General features: G+C 46.1%; 1 protein-coding gene across 1 annotated transcript in view; it reads right to left on the reverse strand.

Moving 5' to 3' along the window:
• The window catches only part of LOC147010335 (transient receptor potential cation channel subfamily M member 2-like), a 258,972-nt gene that overhangs the window by 169,790 nt on the left and 69,182 nt on the right, over positions 1–20,000 (reverse strand). Inside the window, exons 8-10 of the mRNA XM_085859000.1 lie at positions 16,300–16,473; positions 15,889–15,991; positions 15,287–15,396 (exon numbers count right to left, since the gene is read on the reverse strand). Coding sequence (XP_085715126.1) covers positions 15,287–15,396; positions 15,889–15,991; positions 16,300–16,473 — 387 coding nt within the window. The remainder of the gene's footprint in view (positions 1–15,286; positions 15,397–15,888; positions 15,992–16,299; positions 16,474–20,000) is intronic.

A 20,000-nucleotide genomic window follows, 5' to 3' on the forward strand; every position in this document is an offset into this window, starting at 1 on the left:
ACGAAGTGATCACCGCCATCCATGCATACTTGTGGGCACAGGGTCATCAGATTCACGATCTGGTGGAGTTTTTCGAGTGCAAGCAGGAGGAAGGTGAGAAATTTGACTCATTCCTTTTATGCACTCTGGGAAATCGCAGTGAACTGTGACCTGGATAAAATGACGGTCGATTGCCATTTCATCATCCGGATTATCACCGGGATTCCCATCGGAAACTGTTTGCAATGCCGGACTTCAACCTTAAAATAGCAATTGTTACATGCCGACAAGAGGAGCAGATAAAAAGGCTGATGTGATGGTTTCTGGGACTCACGGGACTAACCTGAAATCTGCCTCCAAGACAACACCCCCAAATCAGCAAGCCAGCGGCATATCGACCTACACATGACAGCCATCATTGTGGCAGGGGTGTGGAGGCAATCCAAACTCTGACATGACCAAGTGCCCTGCAAAAGGCAAGATGTGTCTGAAGTGCAATATTTTTGGACATTTTTGGAAAAGTGTGCCGGAAATCCACAGCCACCAGTACAACATCAAAATCAGCCATTCGTCACGTGGTGCTGGTAGCAGGTAGCGCTCAAGTTAACCTGGACAGTACACCGCGTATTCAGATCGACGTCTCGGATTTTGATGACGACCCCTTCGGAAAAGCAACTTCTGCCTGATACTGGAGCGGAAATGATGGTTGTTGCTCCTACGCATCTAAAGCTGCTGGCCATCGACATAGATAATCTGGACAACGTACCTGGTGATGTGAGAGTTACTGGTGCAGACAGTGCTTCAATGCAGTGCCTGGGAACAATCCACACGATCCTTCACAGATGTGATGAGTCAACATTGGAGACAATGTATGTGTGCAACGGTGTGCAGCCATAATGTTTAGCTTATCAGCGACTACAAGACCAACATTGGTGTTTGTGCGAGAATCTGACAACTGGTACACCCATGCATTTGTTCCTGGTCCTGGACGATGTGGAAGAAATAAAATTAATCATATTCATGTTTTCTTAATTATATTCACTTGTTCCTTGTAATTGAATACAAGCAAAATAGAATTGTATCTTACTAAATCTTATGTGCTTTTTATCTCACTGAAATAGATATAATCAAGACTGGTATCTCCAATGATTGAATGAAAATTTCCCAGCTGCTAAAGAGAAGAACGCATTGCTGGCACCTCATTGTCTAGCAGAAAATAATCCACCCGGTTTCTGTGTTTTGTCCTAACTCTGTTATCACCCTCTCCTCCTCAAGGTTGACCTCATATTCACACACTGCAATTGTGTCTTGAGTGTGTCTGTTCCCCTTCCCTCCCAAAGTGGCCATGTCTGCAGTTCCCTTTATTGATGCTTGTCAGCCCTCCCTTCCATTCGCCCTTGCCAGATGTTTAGCCCAACCCTGCCTTTTGCTGTCCAAAATAGTATAAAGAGGATTGCTATGTGCATTTTGAGCGAGAAAGAGGATCGTGTTTGATATTGCTTGTCCCGTATATTCTTCTTTCCCCTGTGTATGTTTGTTATTATTTGTATTTGATGTGTGCTGATAAATGGTCTCAGACTCCGAAAGAGAAGAACTGAATTTCTTCCACAACATCAATCCAGATACTGACCCATCACTGGAGCTACGGAATCAGGTCAAGGCAGACCTTGTGGCCGAATTTAGAGATGTGTTCGATGCCACGGTCCGACAACCTATGAACTGTTGAACTGGTCCTACACTGATGAGCATTAATCTCTGAAACAACATGGTGCCGTATTGTTGCTAAGGGGAGGAGGGCACGGCTGATCCCACTCACCTGGAGAGACAAGGTAAAATCCCACTTGGATAGCATGTACAAACGAGATGGAATTCATAGAAAACCTACCCTGTGCAGTCTAAAGAAGGATTTGGTGCAAGCCAACTCGAATGTTTTTTTTTTAGGTTTTGTTTCTTTGATCCAATATGGTGCCAGACCAGTGACCGATGATTTCACTTTTATAAAACTATATTTCCCATGGGTAGTTGATCAATAAGATGAATTTTCACATTGATCGGTTAGCAGTTTAAACAAAATTGCAGATAATTTTTTTTTTCATTCTGACCGGATCGAGCGTTGCACTTTTCGAATTATGACGTCATTAATGAAGGCAACGCTAACATCATCATCATCAACATATCTTATTCCCCATGGGGAATACTTGACAATGAGCCATGTTTCACTTTTTTACATGAAGCGGTTTCGGAGATATGGAGGTGCAAAGTTTGTGTTTTTCCAAGATGGTGCCTGTACCACGTGACTTATGACGTCATAATCATGACGAAAACATTCTGCAGTAGGATGTGCACCTAATTGGAAAATTTTGTGTCAATCAGACTAACGGTTGCTGAGAAAATGAATTTTTAAAATGCAGACACCTACGTACGGCAGACGGACACGACTGATTGCTTAACCCTGCTTTCCATTTCAGGAGCACAGGGTAAAAAGGCATCATTGCACCGATGGGCACTGAACCATCAGAGTGGTACCATCCCCTCATCATCACACCCAAGGCTAACGGGAAGATTTGGATGTGGGTCGATTTCCATAATCTTAACCATCATGTCGAGCGACCCATACACCCTATAACAATTCCAGCAGAAGCAAATTCACACATCTCCGCTTCCAGATTCTTTGGAACAGCTGATGCAACCCACGGTTACTGGAAAACCCCCTCGAGGAAACCAGCCACTCACCACAGTCTTCATCACACCATAATGAAGACACAAATACCTTTCGGCCCCCATCGGATTAAAGGCAAGTGGTGACAAATATTGGTACCGTGGCGACATCACCCTGGACAATCTAAGCAACACTGCAAAAGTGGTTGATGACATCCTGATGTTTGGAAATTCGTTCCCTGAACATGTACAGCAGGTACGACAGCTCGTGATGTGCTGTCGCATGCATGGGATAACATTGAATCTGAGAAATGCCAGATGGCCCAAGCCCAGGTGAAGTTCTGCGGATATGTTGCTAGATGGAACAGTATTGCTTCAGATCCTCATAAGCTCAACACGATTGCCGATTTCCCTACTCCAACCAACATAACAGATCTTTTCTCATTTCTCGGATTGGTTCACCAGCTGGACAATTTTTCGGCAGACATTGCCTGTGCCTCGGAACTGCTACGTGAACTGCTCAAGAAAGGATCTGTGTTTGACTGGACTGGCGATCATGACAAGGCATTCACCGCCATTAGAAGCATTCTTGTGTCAGCACCAATCATGGCCCAGTTTGATCCAAAGTTACCCACTGAGCTTCAAACAGACGCATCTTGGTAACATAGCCACGGTTTTGCTCTGTTGCAATTACATGGTAAGAGTCATAGACTGGTCCAGTGTGTATCACGTCACCTTTCAGACACATAATCCATGTATGCCACGATTGAACTTGAAGCATTGGCCATAGCTTGGGCCACATCGAAGTGCAAGCAGTTCCTCTTGGGACTTGTCGTTCAACCTTGTTGTGGACCATAGACCCCTGGTGCCAATCTTCAACTCGTATACATTGGATGCCATTGAGAACCCTAGCCTACAACATATTGTGGGAAAACTGACACCATACTACTTCACCACCACTTGTCGGAGAGGTACGGAACACACGCTACAAGACGCACTTTCATTTCATACGGTGGATGAAACACAACCCCAGGATCCACTGGAGGAAATCGAGTTTTCCATGCATCACTTTCTTCTAAAGTCAGGCCAGATTAGATCTGTGACTTGCTACAGGTACCATGTAAACATGTACTAACCTGTTTCGTGGTCAGATTGTTGGCGACGAAATAGACTTCCCCACCAGATTTCCTGGTGAGAAGGGTGTATGAATATGGACACCCAGCAGGATAAAAAACAAAACCTGTCAAAGGGCGGAGGAGCAACTTGTGAGCCAACGGTTATCCATATCTGGTGCCCAACTGTGTCTGTGGATGTCCCGAAGTTGAGTGCCATTTATTTTAGGTTTGTGGCAGGATTTGCACTCCGGCCACCGTAAAACCCTTCACTCCGCAAAACACAAAACCATAAAGAAAATTGAAAACCACTCCATGGGAGTACCTCCTGTGCAGCTGCCCTCTGCAGGGCAGCTCACTGGATGATGGGATTGGAGCAAATCCATCAGGACCCCACTCTTTGATGACAGGAGGAAAACCAAGGGGCAACCTTCCCGGGTCAGATTGCCATAGGGTGAGTTGGGGTGGTGCAGAGGTATCGTCCACCAGACAGCGATCTCATGGGTTAATCTGAGGTGGTCCCTTTTGGTGGGTGCCAGGAAAGTCCTATCCTATAGAGAGGATGATCACCTGTCTCAGTTATCATCTGAGCTCAAGCGTTTGAACATCGGTATTGCAGCACTCTCTGAGGTTCAGAGAACAGATAGTGGCGAGATTATGGCAGGTAGTTACACCTACTATTGGTCTGGTCGCTCTGATGGTTACTATGCCCAAGGAGTTGCTGTAGCTGTGTCCAATAAGCTGACCCCAATGATAATTGAGGTAACACCGGTAAACAAGCATATCATGAGACAAAGGATTCATCACTCCTTGGGTGTCGTTTTTCTGATCTTTGTATCTGCTCCGACTGAGGCGAGTGATCTCACAGTGAAGGACGCATTCTCTGTCACGCTCGAGTCTGTGGATGATCAGTGCCCAGGCAAGATACTGTTCTAGTCTTTGGGAATTTCAATGCAACGACTGGAATTGATAGGGATGATTATGAGACATGTGACTGTAATCATGGGTCTGGAACTGTGAACCAGAATATCTCGAAGTTCCTTGAATTTGCAAGAAGTCATGGACTTAGGGTGGAGGAAAGTTCATGGTTTCAGCACCCAACAGGCTCATCGCTGGATGTGTTATTCCAATGCTGGTGGTGTGGCAAAGAAGATTGAACACGTGTTCGATGATGGTCGCTGGAGGATGATCCAGAACTGCAAGGTCGACTAGGGTTCTCAGTTCCTCAATATCGACCACAGTCTTGCGGTAGCAACTCTGAAGTTGCAGCTTAAATCCTGGAGAATGGTACCATCCCAGCCGAGGCTGGATGGTGGCAAGCTCAATGATGAGAGGGTAGCTGAGGAGTTTGAGAACAGGCTGAGTTGGGATTTGGAGAGTCTGAGCGCTTTTGGGAATCCTGATGAGTTGTGGAGTGGGTTCAAGACCACCATTCTTAATGTTGCTGGTGGATGTCTTGGAACTCACCGTCAGACGAAGAAGAATTTTGTCTCTCAAGGGACACTGGATACCATTGACCAGTGGCAAGGCCAGGCTTAATGGCAGAGCGAGCTGTTCAGGGAGTTGAGGTGTAAAACCGCACGTGCGCTGAGGGTGGACAAGGAGGCCTATGTGTGAGGAATATGTTAGGAGGAAGAGCATCACCTGTGATGAAGTGATTCTCATCCTGCTTTCAGGGGAATTAGCACATTGTGTTCCTCCAAGCCCGTCCCTCAGTGTACTGCAGTGAGAGTGGAGGGGGGAGGGCTCTTGACATTGGAGTACGAAATGAAGGCCCGCTGGGCCAGTTACATTGAGTGGATGAACCAGGCTGATCCACCCGCTGTTCAGTTGGATGTCAGGGGTGTTACTATCCATACTGCTGACCATCCAATCAACTGTGGTCCAACTTCATTTGTAGAAACAGACGGTGGTGAACCGGTTGAAATGGGGTAATGCTCCTGGGATTTGTGGCATCCATGCTGAACTTCTCAAGGCTGGTGGAAATGCTGTACTTGTGTCATTGCATGCAGTTCTGTACTCTGCCTGGAATACAGGCATTATCCCAACTGACTGGAGGAGGGGCCTTGTTGTTCCCCTCTGGAAAGGGAAGGGTGATCACCAAGACTGTAACAAGTACCGAGGGGTGACGCTGCTCTCAGTGCCGGGCAACGTATTTGCTCGGATAATTTTTGATAGGGTTCGCTACCATCTGCTTAAGCACCAACGTCCAGAGCAGTCAGGCTTTACACCAAAGAAATCAATGATTGACCGTATCCTTGCTCTTCAGGTCCTCACCGAATGCAGCTGAGAGTTTCGGCAGGGGCTGCTTGTAGCCTATGTTTATCTCTGTCAAGCGTTTGATCCAGTGATCCGGGATGCCCTCTGGAGGATTCTTGGTCTTCATGGTGTGCCACTAAAACTGATAAATCTGACGTCCAAAATATACTCTGGTACTGAGAGTACTGTGAGATATGGTGGTATCATCTCTGACATATTTCCAGTTATGACTGGAGTTCGTCACGGGTGTGTACTGGCCCCCCCACACTTTTCCGCACATATATGGACTGGACTATGGGGAGGATGTCTGAGAGATCAGGTTGTGGTGCATCGTTTGGGAATGTCAAATTGCTGACCTTGATTTCACAGATGATGCAGTCATCTTTGTGGAGACTCTGGATATCATTTTGGGGGCCCTCGGGGTACTGAGGAGTCTGAGCCGCTGGGATTATGGCTTTCCGGGGTTCAAAACTAAGATCCCTGCTTTCAACGACAACTTGGACACTGCTACCTGTGTGTTCCTGTTTGTGGTGAAGATGTTGAGGTCACGGAGAGATTCACTTACTTTGGCAGTGACATATATATATATATATATATATATATATATATATATATATATATATATATATATATATATATATATATATATATATATATATACATATATATATATATACATATATATATATATATACATATATATATATACATATATATATACATATATATATACATATATATATATATATATATATATATATATATATATATATATATATATATATATACACACACATACACACACACACACATACACACACACACACACACACACATATATAGACTCGAGCCTGGTGTTGGCACAGTGGTTAGGGCAGCGGCTTGGGATCCAAGAGGTCCTGAGTTCAAGCCCCGTTGGGCCACTGAATTAATACACCAGTGGGTTGACTCAGCCTGTCATCCTTCCGAGGTCGGCAAAATGAGTACCAGTATACTGGGCCGGTGTATAACCCGGTTAAAATAGGTGTGCCATGTCCCTGTGTCGTAAGAGGCGACCAGGGTTGCGTCAGGAAGGGCATCCGGCGGAAAACATGTGCCAAATCACAATGCGGATCAAACGGATGATCCGCTGTGGTGACCCCTAACGGGAGCAGCCGAAAGAAGAAGACACACACACACACACACACACACACACACACACACACACACACACACACACACACACACACACACACACACGTATAGAACTGCAGGCTGTGAGCCAGAGGTCAACAGACGTCTGGGTCAGGCCTGCGGAGTCATGGATTCACGAGATCATGGGGTCTGGCACTGCCGGTACCTGTGCGGGAGGACAAAAGTCTGAGTCTTCAGGTCCTTGGTGCTTCCTGTCTTGCTCTATGGATGTGATACTTGGACTCTGACCAGGGATCTGAGACTGAGACCTAATCCCTTTGGAACCAGGTCTCTTCGGAGAATCCTTAGCTATCGCTGGTCAGACTTTGTGTCCAACGAGCGGTTGCTGAGAGAGACTCAAATGAGATTTATTACCTGCATCATCCGTGAGTGTCAGCTGTGGCTGTACGGACATGTGGCTCATTTTCCTGATGATGATCCTGCTCACCAGATTCTCTCTGCGCGGAAGCCTCATGAGTGGAGGAGGCCAATGGGCCGACCACGTGCCTCGTGGTTGCAGCAGATTGATCAACATCTCAGGGAGATGGGGTTGGGCCATGCAACTGCCGGGGGGATGGCCAGACAGAGGCCCTTGGAGTACCGGCAGAAAGTGGACGCACTGACGTACTGCTGTGGCGCGTGCTCCCATACCTGACCTGGATTTGTGTTGCATACAAGCATCTACCAACCATCCGTAATTTCATTTCAAACTAAAGGATACAATTCCAACTGGTGACAAATCAGAAGTGATTCACCATTCGTCATGCAGAGACTGACCAATTCTACATCAGTGAAACTGGAAGGAATTTGAAACAAAGGCTATAAGAACATGAGAGAGCAGTCAGGCTTGAAAAGGTCATACAGTCAACCATAGCATGTCATTGCATGCAACATCCTGCATGGTGATATGGACAAGCATTATGCCTGGTGTTTCGTCTTCATGTTGTCCAATGTTGTGTTGCATTTGATGGATCAATGTACGTCATCATTCTCAACCCGTGCAGTGGCTATCCTTCGTCGCATGTACAAGAAAATTGAAACCACAGAGTGAGCACTTACGTCACCATTTATATATGTACGTGTCTTAGTAGAAACCCAGGTATGAAGGGAATAAATATTTAGAAAATTATCCACCATACATGCACTACATGGCCAAAAGTATGCGGACACCCCTTCTAATTAGTGGATTCTGCTATTTCAGCCACACCCATTGCTGACAGGTGTATAGCATCAAGCACACAGCCATGCAATCTCCATAGACAAACAATGGCAGTAGAATGGGCCACACTGAAGAGCTCAGTGACTCTCAACGTGGCACCGTCATCGGATGCCACCTTTCCAACATGTCAGTTCATCAAATCTCTGCCCTGCTATAGCTGCTCCAATCAACTGTTAGTGCTGTTATTGTGAAGTGGAGACGTCTTGGAGCAACAACAGCTCAGTCACAAAGTGGTCGGCCACACAAGCTCACAGAACGGGACCGCCGAGTGCTGAAGCATGTAGCGTAGAAAAATCATCCGTCGGCGGTTGCAACACTCACTACCGAGTTCCAAACTGTCTCTGGAAGCAACGTCAGCACAAGCACTGTTCATCGAGAGCTTCATGAAATGGGTTTCCATGGCCGAGCAGCTGCACGCAAGCCAAACATCACGATGCGCAAATGCCAAGCATCTGCTGGAGTGGTGTAAAGCTCATGACAATGGACTCTGGAGCAGTGGAAACGCGTTCTCTGGAGTGATGAAGCATGCTTCACCATCTGGCAGTCCGATGGACGAATCTGGGTCAGGCGGGTGCCAGGAGAACGCAACCTGCCCGAATGCATAGTGCCAACAGTAAAGTTTTGTGGAGGAGGAATAATGGTCTGGGGCTGTTTTTCATGGTTCAGGCTCAGCCCCTCAGTGAAGGGAAATCTTAATGGTGCAGCATACAATGACATTCTAGAGCATTCTGTGCTTCCAACTTTGTGGTAACAGTTTGGGGGAAGGCCCTTTCCTGTTTTTTGCAAACAATGCCCCCGTGCACAAAGCGAGGTCCATACATAAATGGTTTGTCGAGATCGGTGTGAAATAATTTGACTGGTCTGCACAGAGTCCTGACCTGAACCCAATTGAACACCTTTGGGATGAATTGGAATGCCCACTGCGAGCCAGACCGAATTGCCAACATCAGTGCCTGACCTCACTCAGGCTCTTATAGCTGAAAAGAAGCAAATCTCCCCACAGCAATGTTCCAACATCTAGTGGAAAGCCTTTCCAGAAGAGTGGAGGCTGTTATAGCAGAAAAGGTGGGACCAACTCCATATTGATGCCCATGATTTTTGAATGAGATGTTGGACGAGCAGGTATCCACAAACTTTTGGCCATGTTGTGTATTTTCGGCCTGTTGGAGGATTGGAACCGCTGCTGGAATACATATGTAGCTGGGATGACTACCTTGACCTTCAGAGCAGTGGCAAATTTTGAGTCAGAAGGTAATGACAGAAACGGTGCGCGATGCAACTTTGTGCCCGATAGATGATGCTCAGGGTGGATTCCAGGGTGTTACTGGACTTCACAGCAAGATGCCCAAGGGGGCTGCCTCAAAGAGAGTCCAGAAACAAGTAACAGCACAGGATGTATGGCGTTACACCCAGGCCACCTAACCCCCCCTCCCCAAACTATATGCGCCCACTTCTCAGAAACAACCCCCAACAAAATCCATCAAGCCGACTTGTTCCTTCTTCTGAACGATTGGGGCTAATAAGTATGCTCTATGTGGAGTTGACATTGCCAGTCATTTCAAGGAAGCCAGAACGCACGCACACACGCACGCACGCACGCACGCACGCACGCACGCACGCACGCACGCACGCACGCACGCACGCACACACACACACACACACACACACACACACACACACACACACACTGCAGCGGCTTGTGAATTGGCAGACATCTATAAGGAAGGCCCACTGGCCTGGCCTGAGAAGCTCATGGGCGATGATGGGGGTGAGTTTAAGGGGAGACCACAGTCACCCTAAAAAAGCATGGGGTTGTTGTTTGCTGAGCACAGCCTGGACACCACAGACACCAGGCATTTGTGGAATCCTTCCACCAGTGGCTTGCATAGAGACTATTGAGGGAGCAGTACCAGAACGAACTCACAACCAACACAGATAACTGTGAATGGGTTTCCGTGCTGCAGACTGTTGTTGCGGACATTAAGTCAACCAAAATACGCTTCACTGGTATTGCCCCAGTTGAGGCCATAAAAACGAAACAAGTGCATATGGCGGGCTGTAAAGCCCCCCTAGAAGTTTATCTTGAGGTCAGCAGTCTGGTGTATATTGCTGTCAATGATGAAGACCCCCAGGGAAAGGGCAGGCATCGGGCTACAGAAATTTGGTGGATGCACAAATCCTACCCCATCCTCCGCTGAGTCAATGAGCCAGGCCAACCACTGCTTTATTAAAAAGCATACTCAAAGCATGGGTACACAAGGTCTCAGCCAAGAACTGCACCCCCCCATCCCTCCCAGCGCTTATGCCTGAAATTTCATGAGGCAAGTTAACTGAACATTTCCAGGGATATGGCACTGGCTGTTGTTAAGACGGTCGATACTGAACATTTGCCCGTGACGATGTGTATCGCCCCGCATCAGGAGAGATACTGAGCACACGATGCACTTATTTTCTGCGGCAGCACATAGACCTAGAATGGAACAAACCGTGAGCCTTTCCACATCTGGGGGCATCTTCATGGGGATCCTCCCTTTCCTCTTATGTTCCACAATATGTCGCTTGATTCAAGCATCAATGAGGACCTGAAGTGGTGTTGGAACCACCACACCTCCGACGTTAGAGGTGAGGACACATTATCTGATCGACAAATCTAGCACAGCTGATAGCTTTCTAAACGGCATTTGCCACACAGCCCTCAAGCTTGTGGTCGACAATGAACATGCAGGTGAGTGGCTGTATCGTTTTGCCCTGAACCTGGTGTACAGTCCCCCAACCGGAATACTTCCACTTTAGGGGCAACTCCCTCTTAACCTTCAGCTTCAGCTGAACCTGTACAATAGTGCCCTTGTAAGTGTGGACACTATTGCGTGATCCGGGTAGAGTAACTTCCTAACCCTGCATGCGGTACCAGTAAGCAATGCTGTCATCAGGGTCAAACCAGATCTGACCTGTGTTGGGGCAGTCGGATAGTTTTTCTTGTGGCGTGTCAGCAAGCCGGGTTGTACCTTAGCCCACAGCAGGTTTGTGGTGCAAACACACAGGTCATTTGGTGAAATTTGCTGGATAGCCTTGTCAAATGCTATGCCCACCCAGGCGATGCAAAAGCGTCTAGCTGCACGGGGTCGGGTGTACACCACATGCGTTCTTTTATGTCATGAAATCATGAGAGCAGTGCAGTGGGACATGTGCTATTTGCAGTGCAAACACTGTATGGCTGCTCACACCATTCGCACAGGCAACAGTAATCTGTTTGAAATCTGAAAATGATGCGACTGAGAGGTACATCATCCACACTTGCTCGCCTAAACATACTTGTTGGGAAGCCATACTGTTGGACAAGATCCATAACATCACTGATTCCTCCAAAGGCACTGTCCTCACAGGCAAGGTAGGCCACTCACATGTTGATGTGCTTATGTTCCAACAGTGGCTCGAGCTGTTCCATACTTTGGATTCCACCTGCGCTGCCTTACAAACATCACAATATTTTTTTGGGTATGGGGAGAATCTTTTCCTTCTCTCGCCATTTGTGGAAACAGTAGGCTGCGGCACCATCCATAGAGGAACGTGCTAAATCATACTCCAGGGCCAGATCTGGGAGCTTGTGTGGTAATTCCCGATAATGGCAGGCAGTCTCTTCCTCAAAGGAATTATCCGTTGCCCTCGCATCAGCCGCGCCTCTTTATAAATGACCTTGACTTGGTCACCACCAACAACTTTCTCTTTGATCCGATGCTGGGAGAGACACTCCTCTTCACTCACAACAGTCAGTGGTCTATTGGTGGCCTTCCCTACCACTGTAAAGAGCTTGTACATCTGCTGAGGGTCCAGCATTTCAAGCACTTCAGACATGTCAAGTGTGACTCATTTTCTCCAAATCACAGGAAAACCAGTACATAGAACCATTTTCTGTAATATCAAGTTCAACCTCGACGCGTGCTGTTCCAGCCAGGCTGCCAAATGTTTCATAAATTTATTTGGCAATTTCATCCAGAGCAATGGCTCTTCCACCCTTCTTTATATACTGCAAACGGCAAACAACCAGTTTGCGCGGTTTTCATACAAACTGTAGGAGTGAGCCAGGTCAAGCTTTTGCACCGTTTTTATGGCCACAGGATCAAATAACTTGGGTTCCCTCTCTTATGGTCTGGGGTCCCTCTTGAGCGATTGAATAAGCAAGTGCTTTGTGACACCGGGCTCGTTTTTCGATCCTCCGAAGGGCGGGCAGATGCTTGAGTGGATTCTTTTGAGCTACTGGTTTTAGGCATCAGCCCAAAGGCTATCCGTGACCTCATCATAAAGCTGACGTGCCTCCCTATGATGCTGGCCTTTTTCATGGGGATTTTGTTCGTCACTGTCAGGCTGGAAACCACCCAGTTTGTAGCACATAATCAATCTCTTCTGAGACTGATCTCTTCTGAGACTTCAGAAGAGATCTCTTTTGAGACTTCTGAGACTCGGCAATGACCTTAATAACACTGGATTTACGGAGCTACGACATGTCCAGAAGCCCATATTCCTTTGGTGAGACACGAAGGTATTTAATAGTTGGCATGTTTGAGACTGATATACCATGTTTATATGTTTATAGCCTGGTGTGTTGGCGCAGTGGTTAGGGCAGTAGCTTGGGAACCAAAGGTCCTGAGTTCAAGCCCCGTTGGGCCACTGAATTAATACACCAGGGGGTTGACTCAGCCTGTCATCCTTCCGAGGTCGGCGAAATGAGTACCAGTGTACTGGGCCGGTGTATACCCCGGTTAAAATAGGTGTACCATATCCCTGTGTCGTAAAAGGCGACCAGGGTTGCGTCAGGAAGGGCATCTGGCGTAAAACATGTGCCAAATCACTATGCGGATCATACGGATGATCCGCTGTGGCGACCCCTTACGGGAGCAGCTGAAAGAAGAAGAAGAAGAAGAAGAAGAAGATGTTTGAGACTGATATACCGAGGAAGATCTTTTGCCTAAATGGGCATTTGAACCTGTAGCAACTGAGCTAGTGTGGACTGAAACACCTGGTGAGCCTTCCGTTCTTTGTGTACTCGCTTGTGCATGATGTCACCACCACAGCAACGAGAAAGTCTTGAATCTGCCTGAGTGCCAATTCCAGAACCTCAACACAGTTAGGTAATGTGTCCCCCTTTCGCAGCCACTATCTATCAAATCTACACAGCTCGTAAACACAAAGTTTAGCACAGGTTTAGTTGCACCAATAACAAGCCAAGCGCAGTGGTTTTGTGCCACCACTGTCACCATAATATAAGCCAAGTGAGATTCTTCTCAAATCGACTTCACACTGTGGAAACCAAGGCTTTTAGGATCATTGGTATCTGCAGTGATGAGGGTGAGTGTTAGGGTCTCTCACTCGTTCACCGCAGGCAGGTCAGTGGTCTTTCTGTCTTCTACTTTCTACTGTCTCCTCTCCATCATTGCCTACCCCCCCCTGCTCTTTCTTTGCTCTGTCCCCCCGATATTTCTGCAGGGCGCTCAAGATCCGCCAGCAACTGCTTCTGGTAAAACTACGAAAAAAAAGGAATCACTGCTCACCTTCACTCTTTCATTCCTCTTTTTCCCCACCTTTGGAACAAACGCCAACACTCCCTTCAATCCTACTCCTCGCTCCAAGTCTTCAAAACAACTATTCACCACCATCTCTTATCTTCCCACTTCTGAAGTCTTGATCTTTACTACCCCCGTTAATCTCCCCCAAACCCACCTCCTTCAAACCCCCTGTTTTTCTTCCTGAAATTCCCTGTCGTGCCATCTTGTTTACACCGTGTACCATGCCTCATCCCTCTCCCTTCCACAGTTCTTGTATTGTCTCTGTTCCCCACTATTTTGTGCTTCCCTCTCCCACCCTTCTTGTCTCCTGCCTTGTGACATGTTGTGTGTTAGCTCTTACACGAGCTTCGACTTTGTATACAAATAAGAAATTAAAAAAACGGAATTTGATCTCGTATTATTGAAAGTTTCCTTTTTCACATTGATTCGTTATTCACTCTTGCAAGTATTCACTTTATTGTTATTTCATTCTTTTTTTAATCTTTTTATTCTTGTTATTCACAGTATTGTTGACAATTTTTCCTTAATTCTTTGCCATTCGGTAGTTTTGGTCCAAGTTATTGTTTGTTATTTCTATTGTTAGTCCATAAGCATATCAAAACAAGGTCTCGGCATCAGGATATACCTCCATATTTGCCTCTGCATGTGTTGTTTTGATTGTATCCTTTTGAGTTCACCAAGTTCCGGAAGGATTACTTTCATATATTTTTGTTTTACTGTACTTATATTGGCAACTATGGAAATAAATGTTATTTTGAAATTGAAATTGAAATGATGCAATCAAATATAAATGCCATTCCAACGTGATAACCAACATAGATGAATCTGCCGGTGAGCAAAGGTGGACACGTAACACCGACATAGACACACGCTCTCCTGCCTGGTGGTCATCTGATAACGGTAACACGCTTGCAAGCTTTTGTACCGGCTAACTTCTTCAATAATACCTCGTAAAGAATGACCATGTGGAAGTAATTCACATAATCGTGGTCATGATGCGTTAGCAATGCACCCCGTAGCCAATCCGGATGAAATGGGTGAAGAAATGAATCAGCAGGTCATAATAGCACTTCATTTCTCTATAATCGTGGAATGCCTTTCTGATGACGAACATACGGAAACCTCCGTATGGGTCGTTACAAAAATACAGATTTCTGTGAAATAGTGAAGGAGTTTCACCCATGGATATACAATGGAGGAGTGGGAGGGAGGAGAGTTGGGGGGGAGGGTGGATGTGGATTTTCTAGCCAGAGGTGGATGTCCACATCATTGCACCATGTGAAGTGGTCAGACCTGCTAAAAGGTCATGAAGAGTTAACAATTACCTGGTCATTCCCATAGTTGGTGAAGATTATTTTTCTGGCAATGTCAAGTTGGTTGCAAATGACAGCAAGCTCCAGAAGATGTTTAATCCCACCATCTTCATTCTTCCTGGCTGTACAATGGACACAATCGTTTAAGAGATAGGTCCACAGAAAACCCCAATGTTGTAATGAATCCGTGCTGATATCACAGCAGGACATCGATATGGAGTTGTAAACAACAATTCATTGGACAAACCTTTTTAGTGGGGCAACTTAGCATAACAATTGTGCATGTTGTGAGGAAAGCACCAAATTTGGCACACGAGTAGCCTATCATATTATGAACAGATTTGGATATTGGGCCATCTCAAAATTTTGATGGCAGTGGAAAATGGCTGCCACAGCCATCCGCGGCTGAATTTGAGATGGCCCAATATCCAAATCTGTTCATAATATGATAGGCTACTCGTGTACCAAATTTGGTGCTTTCCTCACAAAATGCACAATTGTTATGCTATATTTAGCTAAGTTGCCCCACTATTTGTGATCAACTGAATCGAAATAGGATTTGTCTGTGCAAGATTAAAATAAACTTTTATAAATTTTGTGTGGACGTAACTTACCTTTTAGCAAGGCTTTGATGATTGCAATGTCGATTTCATGCACTTTGTCTCCCTCCCCTTGGAAAATGGTCAAAAGATGTTTCATGGACATAATCTTTTGAATCTACATTTGGTTTAAAAATGAAGAAGACAATTGTAAAATTCAATGTCGCATCAAATCAATCACCCATTGCATGATGTGCTTCATCGTTCACTCACAATGATTGTCACAACAAGAAGCTATAAAAGAACTCCAAGTTTGAGTACAAAAATATTTCATTCAAAGTAAAGTGTCTGAGCAACTCAAAACACCCAAAGAGAAAACGAGTCAAGGAAACAAGACCTGAGGTCGGTCTCATGCCAATCCAAACACTACTTCCTGTTAAACCTCCATGATGTTCTACCTCGTCAATACAGGCCAACAAAGTTCACCTGTGAACGTGTCTCCGACTCTTCCGGGAAATGATTCTGAAGTTTCTCTTTCACGATATCATCTGTGATCTCGGCCTTGTGAAGATAGTACATTTCACAAATCACGTCTGCAATCTTTCCAGTTCCAGCGAAAACCACGCACGGGATTCCATTTTCCATGGAGGTTTGCATTATCTACGATGTCACAAAACAGAAGAGATTGACCAAAAGTTAGACTTCAACAAAGATAAAAGTACAAGAATAAAAAGTGTTTTTTGTTCGTTTTGCAAAACATCAAGAGTTGGTCATTGGGGTAAATCAGTCAGAGATGAAATGAGTGCCAACACAGTTGCCCAAGAAGTGCAGCTGGGTTTGCAATAGCCTTGAGATTAGTGTAAATAACACTGAACAACAAAATTTTTTTTACTGGAGATGTGTAAAGTGATTTAGACTAATTTGGGTATGCTGATTTCAAAAATCATAACCGTTTTGCTGTATCATGTCAGGATTTTCAGTAACAGAAATATTCCCATTGCCTAGAAGTCAGGATTTCAATGAAATTTACAAAAATTCATTTATTTCATCATGAATGCTTCAAAATTATAGAAATTACAGAAAAACTCCACTAGAATGTAATTAAAAATGCTTTAGGCATTTGGCTTTGCGTTTGTGCTGCTCTGTGTCAGTTTCACGATGCAGGAACCAGCAGAAATCGCCCATCATGTTCGGGTTGTGCCGCCCTTAGTAACGCGTCTCCATGAGTGAAATCTCTTGGTGGAATCGCTCGCCGTGCTCGTCCGAGACTGCTCCCAAGTTGTCAGGGAAGAAGTTCAGGTGCTGGTGTAGGAAATGGATTTTCAGGGACATCCTGGAGCCAAGTTTCCTAAAGGACTCCAGCAGCTGCTGCACTATTTCTTCATAGTTGTCCGCGCGCTCGTTCCCCAAGAAGTTGTCCGTCACAGCTTTGAAGCTCCTCCACGCTGCCAGCTCTTTGGGGTTTAGAGTTGTCGGAAAAGTTTCGTCCTTCATAATCTGTCGGATTTGCGGTCCAACAAGACACCAGCCTTGATCTTGGCCTCCGACAAGGTGTTGCCAAACTTTTCCTTGAGGTATAAAAACCCACGCCCATTCAGATCCATTGCCCGCACAAAACTTTTCATCAAGCCGAGCTTTATGTGGAGTGCTGGAAGGAAAACCTTGGCTGGGTCGACAAGGGCGACATGCTTCACGCTCTTTTCGCTCTTCCCAATCTTTCTTCGTCCAGTGATTCTTGTCGTCTCTGCTATCCCAGAGACAAAGGAAGCACATGTATTTCGTGTAGCCTGACTGCAGCCCTAACAACAGCGCCACCACTTTCTAGTCTCCGCAGATGTGCCAGTTGAAGTCATTGTACTTGATGGAATCAAGCAGCTGCCGCATAGTCTCATAGGTCTCTGTCATGCCGAACGCGTGAGCCAGTGGGACTGATGGTTTCTCGTTGCCATTGTGGAGCAAAACAGCCTTCAAGCTGTTCTTCCCCGAGTCGATGAAGAGGCGCCAGTCTGCAGGATCGTGATCACACCCAAGTTCTTTCAACAGACCGTTGATGTCACTGCAGAATGTCATCGTGTCTTCCATCTCAAAGAACTCAGCCATGTCTCTGTGACGTGCTCTGAACAAGGATATCTTGGTGTTAGGTTCAAGTAGATTCCACTGCTGCAGCCTTGATCCAAGTAGCTCTGCCTTCGCCTTTGACAGCGAGAGATCTCTTACAAGATCATTTAAGTCTCCCTGGTTCAGAAGGTGTGATTCTTGAGTGTCGGGTTCAAAAGGTTCATCATCACCATCCTCTTCACCACTGCTTACAGCTATGTTCTGATCAGCTGGAGGTGTTGGAACGGGGTTCTCGTCATCATGAGGCACAGGTTTACGAGCAGAGACGCAGTCAGCGTACTTGATGTGACCTTTATTCTTCTTGTTGAAGCCGGCGATGCTTGTGCAGCAGAAATAACAATCATCATGATGATTCTGCGGCTCACGCCATATCATGGGCACCGCAAATGGCATGCTCGCGCGCTTGCCCACCAACCACTGAGTCAAGGTTGTGTGACAGCTTGTGCAGCAGATGTGTGGTGCCCAGCTCTGTTCTTGGTCCCCACCTTACACCCGAAGTAGTGAAAGTAGGCGGCCTTCATTTTCACTGCTGTAGATATACTTCGCTGTTGATCTTTTTTGGTATACCGACCACAGACATAACAGAAGTTGTCAGGATGATTGGTACAGGAACGCCTACTCATCTTTATCTGAAAGAAAGAAATATAACACAAGTTAACAACAATTGTACGAAATAGACATGTTAAAGACATATGTAAATTTCATTGAAATCCTGACTTCTAGGCAATGGGAATATTTCTGTTCCTGAAAATCCTGACGTGATACAGCAAAACGGTTATGATTTTTGAAATCAGCGTACCCAAATTAGTCTTAATCACTTTACACATCTCCAGTAAAAAATTTTTTTGAAATTTGTTGTTCAGTGTAATGAGTCAATGAAACAGCCGACACACACACACACACACACACACACACACACACACACACACACACACACACACACACACACACACACACACACACACACACACACACACACACACACACACACACACACACACACACACACACACACAATGGCATTGAAGCCAAGCCGGTGCGAACTGTTATCGCTGCGCTGCTTCACTCACCAATTTCCCTGCTTGGGTCTACCGATGAAGAATGCGAGGCCACATATTTAATGCGAAGAAGAGGGAGAGGAGTAAAAGGACGACCTCAAAGGAAGATTGGCGAGCTCTCCAAAGTGGAGATGCTTGGGGGAAGACGGATGAGTAGGCCACTGCCTGGTGCGCGTAGCTTGAAAGCTATTGTGCTCGAGTGTGCTCCGACTCGTGTGCCAAGTGTCTCACATGGGACTCATGAGGACATCGATGAAGACGCAGCCGGGGATGAAGTCCTCTGTCAGGAGAAGAAGAGAAGCGAGCGAGGCTCTACAGACTGCGAAGTGTGTCATTTAGGCCCCACAGATTATTGTGTATTGGTCGCATTGTGTGGAGCTGTGGGCGGTTGCTGTATTGCGAGGCTGGAGACAAAAGTTAAAGCTCTCACGAGCCACCCACAGAGAAGGAATGTAATCCCGAAGCGGTATGGTACCTGAGGGAAACTAATGGTGCCGAGACAAGAGAGGATCAGGGAGGGAGCAGGACAGGACGGGGGGGGGGGGAGCTATATGCAACAGGACACATTGCATGGCGCTTCAGCGGTTGCTGTACCACGAGGATGGCAACAAAAATTGAAGCTCTCATGAGCCGTCCAGAGAGAAAAGAGGTAATCCCAAGCAGTATGATACCTGACGGAAACGAATGACACTGAGATGCCAGAAGAGGATGGGGGAGATAGGATGATGAGAGGAGGGGAAGAATGGGGAAGGGGCAAGACCATGGGAGGAAAAACTTGTGTTGAAAATTAAAGACAAGAAAACACGAAATATTTCAACACGGACTCAGTGAGAAATTCTGTTTCTGTGTCTGCACCATCACAAATCCGATGCGCACTGAAAAAGAAATAGCCTGCACCTCCTCTTGTGAAGAAAAACATCATCTCACACAGAGACAGGAATCTGCATGGAGTCAAAAGACTGAAGAGATGCAAAGTAACTGAAGAGAGACAGAACATATAACAAAGGGAAC

This window comes from Eptatretus burgeri, chromosome 16 (assembly GCF_056783735.1).
Source record: "Eptatretus burgeri isolate ZD-2024b chromosome 16, Ebu_testis_v1, whole genome shotgun sequence".
Lineage (NCBI taxonomy): Eukaryota > Metazoa > Chordata > Myxini > Myxiniformes > Myxinidae > Eptatretus > Eptatretus burgeri.